At 43.0% G+C, this 14,340-nt stretch overlaps 1 protein-coding gene across 2 annotated transcripts in view; it reads left to right on the top strand.

Moving 5' to 3' along the window:
* LPAR3 (lysophosphatidic acid receptor 3) overlaps positions 1-14,340 on the top strand; it is a 77,450-nt gene that overhangs the window by 20,236 nt on the left and 42,874 nt on the right. For both annotated transcript variants that reach the window (XM_032494693.1, XM_032494692.1), the window contains exons 2-3: positions 6,801-6,962; positions 7,675-8,431. In XM_032494693.1, coding sequence (XP_032350584.1) covers positions 7,696-8,431 — 736 coding nt within the window. In that variant the 5' untranslated portion in view covers positions 6,801-6,962; positions 7,675-7,695. The remainder of the gene's footprint in view (positions 1-6,800; positions 6,963-7,674; positions 8,432-14,340) is intronic.

Genomic DNA, 14,340 nt, shown 5'->3' with positions numbered 1-14,340 from the left:
CTCTGCCATCTTGCTTCTCTCCTGTCTCACCTCTTTTATTTAGTTTAGTTCTGTATGTTTTCAAGTTTGCTTTCCTGTTTAATGTAGAGGTTTAAGGCAGTCTTCAGTCATCAGTGACCTCTGGGGTACAATACACTTGACCATAGTTGTTTATTAAACAAGTCCTAGAGTAGAAGCTGTGTGTATACCAGTGGCCTCTTGTAAATCCACCCACTCAATGGAGGGAGAAAGCAGCGGTTGAACCAGCTGACATGCAACAGGCAGCCCTCCCTGCCTCCAGGGCTCAGAAACGTGCATGGGCACAGTACCCTGTTTATTCTGCTGCGTTCTGGCTGGAGTTCTCCCCTGCATGTCACCGCTCGGAGCTGAAGATGACTTGAGGCACGGAAGTTGCTCACTTCCCAAGCGCACCGGGGTGTGCCCGCCCCTCCTGTGTGGCTGCTGTCTTGGGAACTTGACTCTCCAGCACAGGCATTCTGTGTATTGTGGGACTGGGTTGCTCTGTGAAGAGCAGAGGCTCTCAATCAGAGCAGCTCTACGTGCCTGGGTTTACCATTCATTCTTAAGAAACAGAGTAATGAAAGTTCAGCGAAGTTGAGTTTAGCTTTCTTAAGAGAAATGGTCTAGTGTGTTAACATGGGGTAGCAGATTTGTAACAGCCCTATATTTAATAGGCACCCCTAAAGTCAACATATTAGCTTCACCCAAGAATTTTGAGGATCCCAATACTCTATCACAGATAACACCTGTTTAAGTTGAATTGCCAACGGATGGCTACTCCTCTGTGTTTTAGCGTAGCAAAGAGTAAAGTAACTGTGTATAGAACCTGTGGGCCTTATTTACTTTGAATTTATTGCAGTACAGTAGAGTTGATAGCATCCTCTCTCCCTTCTCTTTTTAAAATCTGTTTTTAATATTTATTTATGAAACAGTCTTATATTTACAGAAAAATGGAGCAGATATATAGAGGTCTTATGTTATGCCCCACTCCTGCACACAGTTTTCCCCCCCGCTATTTTTAACATCTCACATTAATATGATACATTTGTTACAACTAATGGACTGATACATCCATTATTATTAACTAAAGTCCAACTTGATTCCGATTTTCTTAGTTTTTACGTAATGTCCCTTTTCTGTTCCAGGATCCAGGATACACATTATATCTAAAAGATGTTATGTCTCCTTAGGTTCCCCTTGGCTGTGACAGTTTCTTAGATTTTCTTTGTTTTTGATGACCTTGATGGTTTTGGGAGAATGTCTTCCAATTGAGATTTGTCTGAGGTTTTTCTCAGATTAGACCGGGGTTATGGGTTTGGGGAAGGAGGATTACAGAGTAAAGTGCCACTCTTAACATATCTTATCAAGGTTACAGACAAGCAACATGATTTATGACTTGATGTTGACCTTGATCACCTGGCCAAAGTCCTATTTGTTAAGTTTCTCCATTGAAAAGTGACCCCTCCCTCTTTCATACTGTCTTCTTTGGGAGGAAGTCACTGTGCACTTGAGGAGTGGGAGCTATGTTCCCCTCCTTTACAGTGGAATGTCTGCATAATTTATTTGGAATTCTTCTGCATGGGAGGTTTGTCTCTTCTTTCTCATTTATTATTTTATTCAGTCATTTATTTATATCAATATGGACTAATGAATTTTTAATACATTGGGTTATAGTCCAGTAATACTTTATTTTGTTGCTCAAATTGTTCTAGCTTTGGCCATTGGGTTCCCCCCTCTTTTGAAGTTATGTTCAAAGAGGAGTCTTCATTTCTGATGTTCATACAGACAGAGGAGAGGTCTCTTCCTTGGGACCGCCCTTCAGACCACCCTGGCTTGTCTTCTCTGGTGAAGCCACTGTTCAAGGGTGGCACACACCACTCCTCACACCCCTCAGCCAGCAGGGCTCGGAGCCAAGTCTATAGTGGGAAATGCAAGAGTTTTAAGATCCAAAATAGAGAATATGCAGAAGAAAAAAGAAAGTAATCATGCTCAGTTTGGGTGGACAGGTAGGGTGCATGCAAGCATGTGTGCACAAGTGTACTTCATTTTATTCCACATTTAACAAGCACTTACTGTGTACCTACTATGTGCTGGTCATTGTTCTAGGTACGGGGGTTGCACTGTAACAGCACAAAGTCCCTGACTTCCTAAGGCCACATAGCCCCAGGCGGGTAGTGTCAGGTAGTGAGAAATGCTGCAAAGAAAAACAAAGCAGGGGAAGGGGCAAAGGTGCAGTGCGGGTGTGGCCTGGGGAGAGGTGCTCTTGTAGAGAGTGGCAGGGAAGGGAATAGCTGATGAATTGACATTTGGGCTGAATGAGGTGAAGAAATGAGCCCTGAGGGTGTCTGGAGTAAGCGGCTTCCCGCAGAGGAACAGAAAGTCTGAAGGCTTTGAAACTCATGGCTGAAATGAACCTGAGGGATCATATGTGGATTTAAATTTCCCATATTATCCTGATTTTGCCATTAACATGAATTATTAAAAGGAATTCAGTGAGCAAATGTGATTGCTCGTGCCGGAGTGGTCTCTCTTCTGGCTGTGAGCATACCAGCTACTAATCTCCGACTCCCTCTGGCTGGAGTTTCCAGAGAGTAGAGGGCTGTTCCACGTGTGTGGACCACAGAAAATGAAACATGCACACCACCAATTACTCTTACTCTGGATGCACCCGATTTCGTCCTAAGGGGAAGAAGGAAGTGTTATTGAAAGCCAGCTAAAAGGCCCGCAGCAGCTTGTCTCAAAAGATACAGCTCAGAATAAGCTGCTTGAGTGGTTTTCAGATGTCTTAATTTTCATAATTGTTTCCACATTATGGGCTGTTTGGACAGCTTTTCAGAGAATCCTGTTTGGGAGAATCTAAATGAAAGCTTTGCTCATGAAGTTTTCATTTGGGTTCCACATATAGACTTTCTAAACCATCATTTTATGAAGCCTTAAATTACTGAAGTTTGAAGTTGTGGTAGTAGCTCCAAAGTTTAACATCTTTTGTTTCTGGTTCAGAACTATTCAAACCCTCTAAACTTTTAGTGTAAAAACGAACAAAAGAAAAAGGAAAAAAAGAAAAAGAAAAAAAAGGAAAGAAAAACACAAACAGCTTGGGATTTGGCAGAATTAAAGTTTAGCAACGTTAAACTAGTCTTGAAATTGTATTGTGTGGCCTACTTACCATAAAATTTCAAAACGTATTTTCAGAAAAATGCCTTTTCTCTACTTCTCAGGGCTTTTAAAACAAAATAAAAATCCGAAAGTCTATTTAGAATGCCCACATTTTTTAATAGTGCAAGGCAGTCTTTGAATGTCATTTGATGGGATCTTTCTATTTTGGTAATTCCATAGTTACTTTAAGTATGACTGTAGTTCTTTGTCTGTCTGACGTTTGGTTTGTCTGTAGAAGGAAAATGCAGTGTGGTAGATAAACAGGGCAGGCCCGGAAGCACAGCTGCCTGAGGGGAAGGCAGGGCCCTCCACTTCCCAGTTGTGTGATCTTAGACAAGCGTGCTTCAGTTTCCTCACCTGCAAAATGAATTTGTTAATAGTAACTAATTGTTGTGGGGAGGATTAAAGGAGATGACCCATGTAAAATGCTTAGTCCAGCACCCAGCACACAGTAATCACTCCAATATTAGCAATTAAAAATAGTAACAACGGGGGGGGGGTAAGGTATAGCTCAGTGATAGAGTGTGTATTTAGCACATGTGAGATCCTGGGTTCATTCCTCAATGTCTCCACTAAAAAAAAACAAACCCTAATTACCCCCGCCCAAATAGTAATGATGAAGTCAAGATACTAAGAAACTAGCCCCAAAACACATAATCAGTGATGGAGTTCTCTAATGTGCATATTTAGTGGGTGACCTGTGATCAGCAAAGGCATTTAACTGAACCTTTTCATTTTAGTAGGGGAAGAGAGAGTGTAGGATGGAGATTCATTTGTTTATCCCACACATGCTGATGCTGTAAACACAAGCATAAGAGGCGAGGTCCCTGCTCTGCTGGAGCGAAATGCTCTAGCAGTGGGGGATGGACGATAAAGGCAGAGACACACAAAAAATACGTAACAATTGGCAGAGGAAACAGGGCTGTCTGGTGGCGAGAGCTGGGGGTTTCTTTGGATTGTCCAGAGAGGGTCTCTGTGGAGGGAATGTTTAGGCTCGGATCATAGAATCATGTTGGAAGGTTTGAGAGAGGTCAAGAAATGATGAGCAGATCATTTGTTACAAGCTCACTAAAGTTTTTGGTAATTTCCAGCTAAGAGAATATGGTTGTCTGTAATTAATAAGTTGAAATGTCAGCAAGGTCGGCTGCTTATGGCAGAGGAGAAAAAAAATCAAAACTACTGATTCACAGAACTTTCAGTTGTTCGGTTTTGAGGGCGCTGAGGTGATGGTGTTAGGAAATGTTTTATAGGAGAGTTGGGGCGAGTGATGGCCTGATTTGGTCAGCTGTCAGCTTATGAGGTTTTGTGGTTGCTTGAAGTTTTAAGTAGAAACCATCTTATTTTCATTATTGCTGGGAAGCTGTATAAAGTGTGCTGTGCTGGTGAGACTGGTAACAGTGGACCTAAGCGAATCCTTGAGGCATTTCCTTTAAGCGTTGATTTTGATTTTTCAGGGCTGTAGTCGTCAAAGAAAGATGGATTAAGTGGATTAAGTGTGTGTTCCTAAGACAGAATTTGTGAAGTGCCATTTAAAAGTCTATTTATTTATTTACTATGGAAAATGTGGAACATGGAAACACCTGGAAGGAATTTTTAAAAAATGACCCACAATTCTACCATTCTTAATTAACTATTTACACTGTGAGTTTTCTTCTTATCTTTTTTCTATATCTTCTAAAAATAGTCAAGACACATATTTCTGTGTGTTAATATATGTGTATATATAGATACATGTATATATAATTATAATTAAAATACTGGTATGTACTTTTCCTTATATTACTGCAACTTCATTGTAGATACGGTTTTCAATGGCTGCATAATATTTCACCCCGTGGAATCTTTTTCACCAATTCCCTATATGAATTTAAAAAATTCTCATTGTCTGATTCTTCCAGTAAGAATTTGAGGCTGGGAGGTAGGGAGCTGCTTGATGGGAGTTCTGGTGAATCATGGTTTTCCTGCTTAACTTTGTGAGACAAAACTACTTCTCATTCTCAGGACACGTGTTGCTAAAGTATGTCTAAGGGTGTGCCATTCTGGTTTTGATGGGGGAAGTTGGATTTGAAGATTTTTGAAGTAAAAGTGTGAGGCTTTAGGGTATCATATAATTACAAATTCAACCACATTTATGAACCAAAACTAATTGTTAAGACCCCTTTAAAAAGAAATTAGGAAAATTGAAAGTTTTTTTGGTAGTGTGTTAATTCCTGCATCTTTCTGACATGTTCGTCTTGATAAGCTGGTGAGCTAATCAAGGATGATATAATTTTAAAATGAGAAATGTATTTCTTCTAGCTATCTAGAGCATACACAAAAATAAAATACATAAATGTTTTTCATTAGTGAAAGGACACGTAATCATTAAAATTTCTCATGTGGTTCTTGGATTGTATTGAATTTCTATACATTTTCAACACTGTTGAAAGCTACATTTTCTCCCTGGATATTAAAGTTGAATTTCACTAGATTAGTGTCTTCTATTAAATTCTCATATGCTGCTGGTGGGATTCAAAATACAATGTGTCTTAAGGGCAGTTCGACAATATGTCTCAGAAACCTTTAAATAAATTAATATTCTTTACTTCATCAACTTGAAATCTAGGGATTAATCCTAAGGAAATAATTGGCCAAGTGTGTAAAGATTAATACATAAGAATGTAGCCTTGCTTATGAAAGTGAAATATTGGAAACAACCTAAATATCCAACAGTTAGGGATTAGTTAAGTGTGGTACACTCATATACGAAACTATTATGAAGCTATTAAAGTTAGCACATGTCTGTATTTTTAATTTGGGAAAATTATCATGATACATTGTAGATATATTGGTCTCTTGTATGGAGTTATCTGATACTGGCAGTTCAATATTGTGGATGTCTTCCAAAGAGAATATTTTTATTTTGTTATTAAAATTGAATCCTCCTTCCTTGTAATTGAAAGCACTAGAGCCATTTGTCTCCTGAGTCCACTCTCAGTTTATTTTAAGCAGATAAAATGATATTTTACCTTCCATTTGCTATTGCAGAGAAGCATGCATCTAATTCACTTAAAAATTTCATTATACTGTTAAATATAAATTAGAAAGAAGACTCTACAGTACATTTCTCTTTTGTACTACATCACACGGGTGTTTGATCTGCTTATCCCGATTCTGGATGTGGTACTGTACAGAATTTATAAGATCCTTAAAAGCTGGGGATTTCTATTAAGCTTTTGCTGTCAGAGCCACTTCATTCCCACCAGTGGACTCAGTGCCTGGGCCTACTGGATTTCCAGTTCTACAGCAAAAAAAAAAAAAAAATTGTAGCCTCATTTCTTGAGAGAGAGCCCTTGGTCATTCTCCCCAGAAGCTAGATTTTCTGGCCTTCGACCCCAGTCTCCATCAATGGGACCCTTCCTGGTCATGGCCAGACCACTGTGAGGCGGAGCACCTGCTCTTCCCAACAAGCACAGATGGGTGCCCGTCATTAGAGCCCCTGCCCAGCCCTTCCTTGGCCGGACTCCCTCACTTCTGGCTCCGAGAGATCCTGTCCTGCGATTAGTGTCTTGCCTGTCTGCCTGCTTCCCCAGGTTGGGATCTGGAGGACTTGCTCTTACTTGGCGGATGCATTCTCACACCCTTGGATGTCTGTCCAACTCCAGGTCCTAGTCTTGCTCATGGAGGCCTGGTCTTCTATCACCTGCTGTGCTGACGAGAGCCCAGAGAAGGACACTGACTTGAAGTGACTGAGGTGAAAAACCCAGTGCACAAATTCACGTTGGTCCCATTTGGATTAGGAGACTAAGGAAGAAGTGAACCAAAAGGTAAGGAAGGATTGAGACCAGAGTCTCCAGCCCTGCACACATGCTTACCAAGGGGGTGTCGTCGCTGTGGCTTGTAACCGAGAGACGGTCAGAGGCCGATCAGGAGCGGTATCAGAAGTGGTGGAGAATCGAGCTCTTGGGGAAGCCTTCTGGTTGTGTGAAGAGTAGCCACTCAACACCTGTTGTCTTGGCAAGAACGTGCCTGGCATCACCAACATGCTCTTGATTAATGAACAGAACCCATGAACAAGAAATGAGCTGGAACATCAGAAGAAAGTGCTAACATGCTAGGCTGTACTTACTACCAGTGCAGAGTAGATTATTGCAGGGTTCAGCGTGTTGGACTTATTTCTGCCTCCACGATCCTTCAGCCAGCCAGCCAGCCAGCCAGCCAGCCAGCCATTCAGCAAATACCTGTTCTAAGGCAGCCAGGGCTTTTGGGTCCTGGGGTTATTTATGGTGAACAAAATAGACACAGACCCTCCCTCCCTGAGCTTACACCTAACCTGGGAAACAATGACCAATGCAAGATAAATGCTGTGATAGAAAGAAGGTCAGGGGCTAGGATCCTAGAGCTTGGGGCATTCACCCTGAGAGCTGAGGGATTTGACAGGAGTTGACCAGAACAAGGGGCTTAGCAATGGCAATGGGTGGTTTAGTGATTGAGTTTTGCAAAGAGTGATATTTATTTCTTCTTTAAATTTCTTTCTAGGATGTTCAATTCTTCTCCACAATGAATGAGTGTTACTATGATAAGCGCATGGACTTTTTTTATAATAGGAGCAACACTGACACAGCTGATGAGTGGACAGGAACGACGCTTGTCATTGTTTTGTGTGTCGGAACATTTTTCTGCCTGTTTATCTTTTTTTCTAACTCTCTGGTCATTGCAGCAGTGATCAAAAACAGAAAGTTCCATTTCCCCTTCTACTACCTGCTGGCTAACCTCGCAGCTGCAGATTTCTTTGCTGGCATCGCCTACGTATACCTGATGTTTAACACCGGCCCGGTTTCAAAAACTCTGACTGTCAACCGCTGGTTTCTCCGCCAGGGGCTTCTGGACACTAGCTTAACCGCCTCCCTGACCAATTTGTTTGTCATTGCCGTGGAGAGGCACATGTCCATCATGCGGATGCGGGTCCACAGCAACCTGACCAAGAAGAGGGTGACGCTGCTCATCTTATCCATCTGGGCCATCGCCATCTTTATGGGGGCTGTCCCCACGCTGGGCTGGAATTGCCTCTGTGACATCTCTGCCTGCTCTTCCCTGGCCCCCATCTATAGCAGGAGTTACCTCATTTTCTGGACAGTGTCCAACCTCATGGCCTTCTTCATCATGGTGGTGGTGTACCTGCGGATCTACATGTATGTGAAGAGGAAGACCAACGTCTTGTCTCCACACACAAGTGGGTCCATCAGCCGCCGGAGGACACCCATGAAGCTAATGAAGACGGTGATGACGGTCTTGGGTAAGAGGAACTGAGGGAACCATGATTCCCATTCATTCAGCAAATATTTACTGAGCACCTACTGTATACATGGTACTTATAGGTAGTAGGAATGCAGCCATGAACACGAGCAGACATCAGTCCCCACCTACCTGGAACTTATACTCCAGCAGGGGAAGACAAAATATTCTCCTGGGGCTAAGCAAATAATGTTATAAATATTATCACGGAATTTATAAAATAAAATGTCGAGGAGTCTTATGGAGAAAAATAAAGCAGAGAAGAGAGGTAAGAATTGCTAAGCAGGTGTAGTTTGCAATTTTAAAAAGTATTGTGTTGTGGGGAGGGTGTAGCTCAGTGATAGAGCACATACTCAGCATGCACAAGGTCCTGGGTTCAATCCCCAGCAACCTCCATTAAAAAATAAATAAAAATAAATAAACCTAACTATCTCCCCCTCAGCTACCACCAGCAAAAAATTGTTGTGAGGGACAGCTTCACCCAGAAAACGACTTCTGACCCGAGATGGGAAAGTGGTGAGGGAGCAAGTCACGTGGATGTTGGGGAAAGGGTGTTCCGGGCAGAGGGTGCAGTGAGCATAGGAGCGCCGAGCAGCAAGGAGGCCGGTGTGGCTGGTGTGGGGAGAGCACAGGAGAGCAGGAGGAGATGAGATCAGAGAGCTGCTGGCCTGGAGATGGGGCGACGCAGGTTCCGTTGGGCTGTGCAGTTGTCATAAGGACTTTGGCTTTTCTGAGTGACATGAGAAGCCAGGGGAAGGTTATGAACAAGGGAGTGACATGATCTGACTTACATTTTAATGGCATCTCTCTGGCTGCTGTTTAGAGAAAATACTGCAGTGGGTCAAGGGCAAAAGCTGAGAATTGCTTACGAGGGCATTTCAGCACTCAAGAGAGAGGATAATGACAAGGACCAGAGGGCAGGCTAGAGGTGATGAGATGTGGTTGGATTCTGGGTTTTATTAGAAGGTAGAGTTGACAGGGCTTGCTGACTGGTAAGGTTTAAAGGAAGGTGGGAGGAGGAAGGGAAGGTGGGGAGTCTCATTTGAAGAGATGGACAAGACAGAAGAGGAGGTTTGGCAGCAAGGTCAGGAGTTAGGTTTTAGACTAGCAAAGTTTAGGATTTTATGAGACATCTCAGTGAGTTATTCAATCAGGAGTTCAGGATTTAGGCCCAGGCTGGAGATCTATATTTGAGGATCATTGGTGGGGAAGATGGGTGTTTGAAACCGCAAGACTGGATGAGCCCACCATGGAGGTGAGTGTGGATGGAAGAGAGAAGAGGACCCAGGGACGAGCCTCAGGGCACTCCTTGGGGAGGCACGGAGCGACCGGCAGAGGCACCCGAGGAAAGGAGCAGCCAGAAAACCCAGGAGAATATGGGGGCCTAGAAGCTGTGAGAAGGAACGGAGTGTCAGCAATGTGAATACTCCTGGGATGGGGAGTCAGACAAGTCTTGCTGGGTTTGCAGAGTGGTAGTTTTTTGGTGGCCTTGAGAAGATCAAAACTAGTGTAGCCAAGGGCCTGGTCAGATGAAAAGGAAGAAAGGGAGGGAGGGGAGTCTTTGGGACAGTGAGCTTGCACAGCTCTGGGGAGTTTGCTTTCTGCTGTGAGCCCTGTACCAAGAAGACACATGTGGGGCAAAGTTTTCCCTCTGTTTTGTTTTCTCTATGGCAGGTCGCCTGTTGTCCCCTAATTCTAGTCCTGGGTTACAGGTCGAATTTGTGACATGTGGGCAAACGAGAACTTCTGTGGGTTCACAGGCCTTGTCTTTTGCGTTAGGCCATTTCTCACCACGTGTGGTGGCTGCAGCGATGGGAACCCACTGAGAGAGGCCAGGAGTATATTCCTGTTAATTCCCAAAGTGAAGAAAGTGTAAAGTGAATTATTGCGAAACAATTCATGATAGAGGGTACAGGGTGCACGTGGTCTGGGATGGGAACCGTCGTGTAGTCTCTAGGTCCTCGTAAGATTTGGAGGTCAGCAGACACACGTAGTATGAACATAAGAACAATTTCAGAATGAGGATTTACTTTAGTTAACAAAAACTTCTGTAGGGTTTAATATGTGTCAAGCATTGTCCTAGCCCTGTGAGGGAGGCGCCACTCTCCCCTTACAGGATGAAGAAACTGAGCGGTGAGTTTAAGCAGGATGCCCAGGGTCACTCACTGGTTACTGGCGGAACCAAGACTGACCTGTTGGCCACTGGAGTCCAGAGGTTTATCACTACGCTCTGTAGCTAGTTTTGATTTGTTTGGACTTTTTACTGGCCTCCTCTTGGTCCTGTCTTCTGCTTTGACCACCTCATTCTCCTCGTAGTGTCTTGGCAAGAACATAGACAAGAATAAGGAAAGGAGGTGTCATGTTAATCGTTCTTGAGATAGAGCTGCTGATGTTTTTGGTATTTATTGGTGGTGTCAGTGAGCTCTGCTACTTTCCCTGCTTAACTGGCATGGGTAATCATTTGCTTGGTTGTGTGTCTTGAGACACTACCTGTCTGATTAAAGAGAATCTGTCTTTTTTCAGCATGTTATATACTATATACAGCATGAGATAGAAAAAACTTATATAATCCTAGGTGGAGAGAATAGGACTCTTTGTGAGATAGTCAGTCGTGGTCACTAGATTCAGTTTCATATTAACTTTGTCTGGAACATATGGAAGGGTTTAAAGTAAGAGAACTGTTTGGTTTGGGCAGATGCGGCGTCGGATAAGGGTAAAACCGGAATAAACGGTGAAATTGCCTGGCAGGATAAGAGAAGTCATGGCATCAACACGAAACAACATAGGGGAATTGGTTAATGGCAGGAAGACAGTCTGGTGCTGAGCACCTGGGGAAGCTGCTCAGTGGTGAGACAGGGAAGTGAAACTAAAGAGCCAGGTGGGATGAGGTTGCCAGCCATCCAGCTCCCGGTTTCTTTGGGTAACAGATTTGGATTTTAGCCCCACCTCTGTCACTTTCTACAGGGGAGATCTGAAGCACATTAGCTCACCTTTTCTTGGGTACATTTCCTCCTCCGAGGTCAAATAGGTAATCTTTAAATTCTTTCCAAGTTATACAATTCAATAATGCTATCATAACAATAAGTAAGCAAAGCCAACACGGAATTTGTGGATTGACTTGTATCAAACCGCAGTCTCCTTCCAGGAGAACATCGTCCACAGCATTCCGTAGGAAGGAAGACCCTCAGCTGCTCTACCTGATACATGTAAGAATTCAGTTGTCTGATACAGGTGTCCTCATATGATAGTAAACATATTAAAAAAATCAACAGGACTGGCATTTGTCATCACTGTAGTCAGTGGTTCTGAGTATGTGGAAATTAATAGCTTTCTACTAATTTTTTTAATGATTACCTGATGTAACTAGCTGCATGATAAATGCCAACCCTTTCTATCTACTCTGATACGTATTTTATAGGAAAGGGTAATTTAAGATTGAAGTTTCTTATTAACATTAACTTCTTCTAAGTGTTAGAAAATTAATAAATATATAGTAACTGTTAAGTAACGTCTAAGAGGCAAGGGGCTGCATGAGTTCAGTGAGCTTTATCTCATTTCAGAGAAGGAAGAAAGGATGACGAATTTCGGGAAGGCTCCTTAGAGAGCTTGGGGTTTGATGTGGAAGGATGACTGGGATTTGTATTGGCAGGGGTAAGATGTTCTAAGTAGGAGAAACAGTGTAGTCAAAAGTGTGACAGTAGAAACATCTAAAGCTTGTGCAGTAGCACAGGGAAGGCCCTGAGGAACACAGATGCAAGTCGAGATACGAGGGGAAATAGCTCAGCTAAGAGCCAGAAAAGCTTAGTTGACCATCCTCTTGGAAGGAGAGGGGTAGACCAGATGACCTTCGTGTTTCTTTCCAGCTTAATGATTTTGATTGAATGCAGAAAGCACACAGAACTGGATGGGGGGTGGATTCTTTCCTTGTCGAGGGAGGTGGTGGTAGTGATGACAGCGGTGTGAATTTTAAATCTGTGTGTGACTGGAAGGGCATCTAGGCGTTGTGTTCCCATTTCAGCAGCCCTGAGGCGGAATGCTGCTCGCTTCCGGGTTATGGTGTGTGATGGGCCCTTTACTTGAAAGAAGTTACTTATTGAACGTTCTCATCAAAAAGATACTGGAGACATGATCCTACTTTCCACAGGGCACCAAGGCCCTGCCTAAGAGAGACTCCTGTATTTTGAAATCTCATTTGTCAGCCAGCTTAATCGTCCACAGCAACCAAACACACAAGAAACTCCATATAGAAACCTCTTATTTATTGTCAAACAACACGCTGTGTGAACTCTGCACACAGCGATGTTTTATTTCCCAGGAAATGGTCTGGACTTGCTTCTTTTTTTGCAATGTCTTGAAATGCAAAAGGAAAGAAAGATTCAAGGGATCTGTGAACCATACTTTTGAAATCTTTCGTAAACCTTCCTGTCTCTTAGGGTCCAAGTTGTGGCCCACTAGCAAGTAATGAAATCAATTAGGAGATTGTAACTGATACTTTTTTTTTAATGACATAAAATAGAAAAGGGAAAATACCAGAGTGCATTGCACATAGTAGATGTAAGTATATTGTTTCATAGCATGCATGTGCACGTGTGTGTCTACTGGATTATGGTATAATTTTTTTTCACTATGGGCTATGGTGAAGAACATTTGAAAAGCCATGGTCTTAGGGTCAGGGTAACTTTTTTGGCCAATAGGGCTGAGCTTTTTAAAAAATATGAGCAGTGTTATAGTTAAGGGACTTTGAAAAGGTTTTGTGGTCATTGAAACCAAGAGCTGTGTGTTTTTCTTCTTTCTCCCTCCCACCTCTCCACTTCGATCAATGCTGAATCCTCCTCTCTCTCTCTCAGGGGAGAGGCAAGGGAGGCAAAGTGGTGGTAAGAGAAGAAACAGTACCCAGAGTTCTTATGCTAGGAAATGAGTGAAACTTTGATGCCGTTTAGAGCCTTGCTAGGGTACTAGTCATAATCACACAGAACCTTTCTGCCACACTATGTCTTTTCCAGTGTTTTAATACATTGTTCTCATTTGGTCTCATGGGAATTCTACAGGGTAAGTGGGAAGATGCTATTATCCTATTTTCCGGCCACTCCCCTTGATGCACCCTGTACTCAGCTTCCTCACTCTGCATCTCTAAGCCTTTGCTCCATCTGGGATACCTGTCTTCTTGTTCTGCCTGGGAAACTCTCCTTCATCTTGTAAGACTCAACTCCAGGGCCTGTCTTCTCCGAATGTTGCCCTACCTAGATAAATCTGCTTTCTGCCTCCTTTGGGCCACTCTCTGTCTGGGCCATAACTCCCTCAGGGCACATCATTTGTCTACATGCCTTTATTTTGAACTAGGGTGTGGATCCTTGGAAGTTGGGGTCTGTACCGTATTTACCTGTATTTGCATATCTAATGTGTAGCACGCTGCCTGGAACACACTTGTTGGGGTTATTTTAGAAGGAAGAAGTGAGGAAATCGAGGTTTAGAGACGTTAACTGGCTTTTGAAAAGCTGGAACTGAAAGGAGAACCCAGACTTTCTCACATCTCGCCTGACCTTGGGAGGCTCCGGCTGTGACATGCCTGTGGGGCAAACGATGGCAGGGGAATGTGTGGATGTCCTGTTCTATCATCTGGGAAACGGAGGTCTCAGAAGAGCGAGTGACTGTGCTGTCTTGGAAATAGGAGAACAAATGAAAATTTCTTGAGTGCCTGCTATGAGAACATTAGCATCTGGCATGCTTTTAGGATTTTATTTCATTTAACCCTCATAACAACTCTCTGCAGATCTGTTTTACAGATGAGGAGACTTGGATGGACTTAAGCATCTTGCCCATAGACCCCCCCACTGGTAAAAATAATAATAAATATTCACTATACGCTATACATGGTTCTGAGCCATGTTTTATTTCATTTAATCTTCATGA

The sequence above is a fragment of the Camelus ferus genome, chromosome 13, assembly GCF_009834535.1.
Source record: "Camelus ferus isolate YT-003-E chromosome 13, BCGSAC_Cfer_1.0, whole genome shotgun sequence".
Lineage (NCBI taxonomy): Eukaryota > Metazoa > Chordata > Mammalia > Artiodactyla > Camelidae > Camelus > Camelus ferus.
Note: the sequence above shows the minus strand (reverse complement) of the source record. Positions and strands in the feature narration are given on the sequence as shown.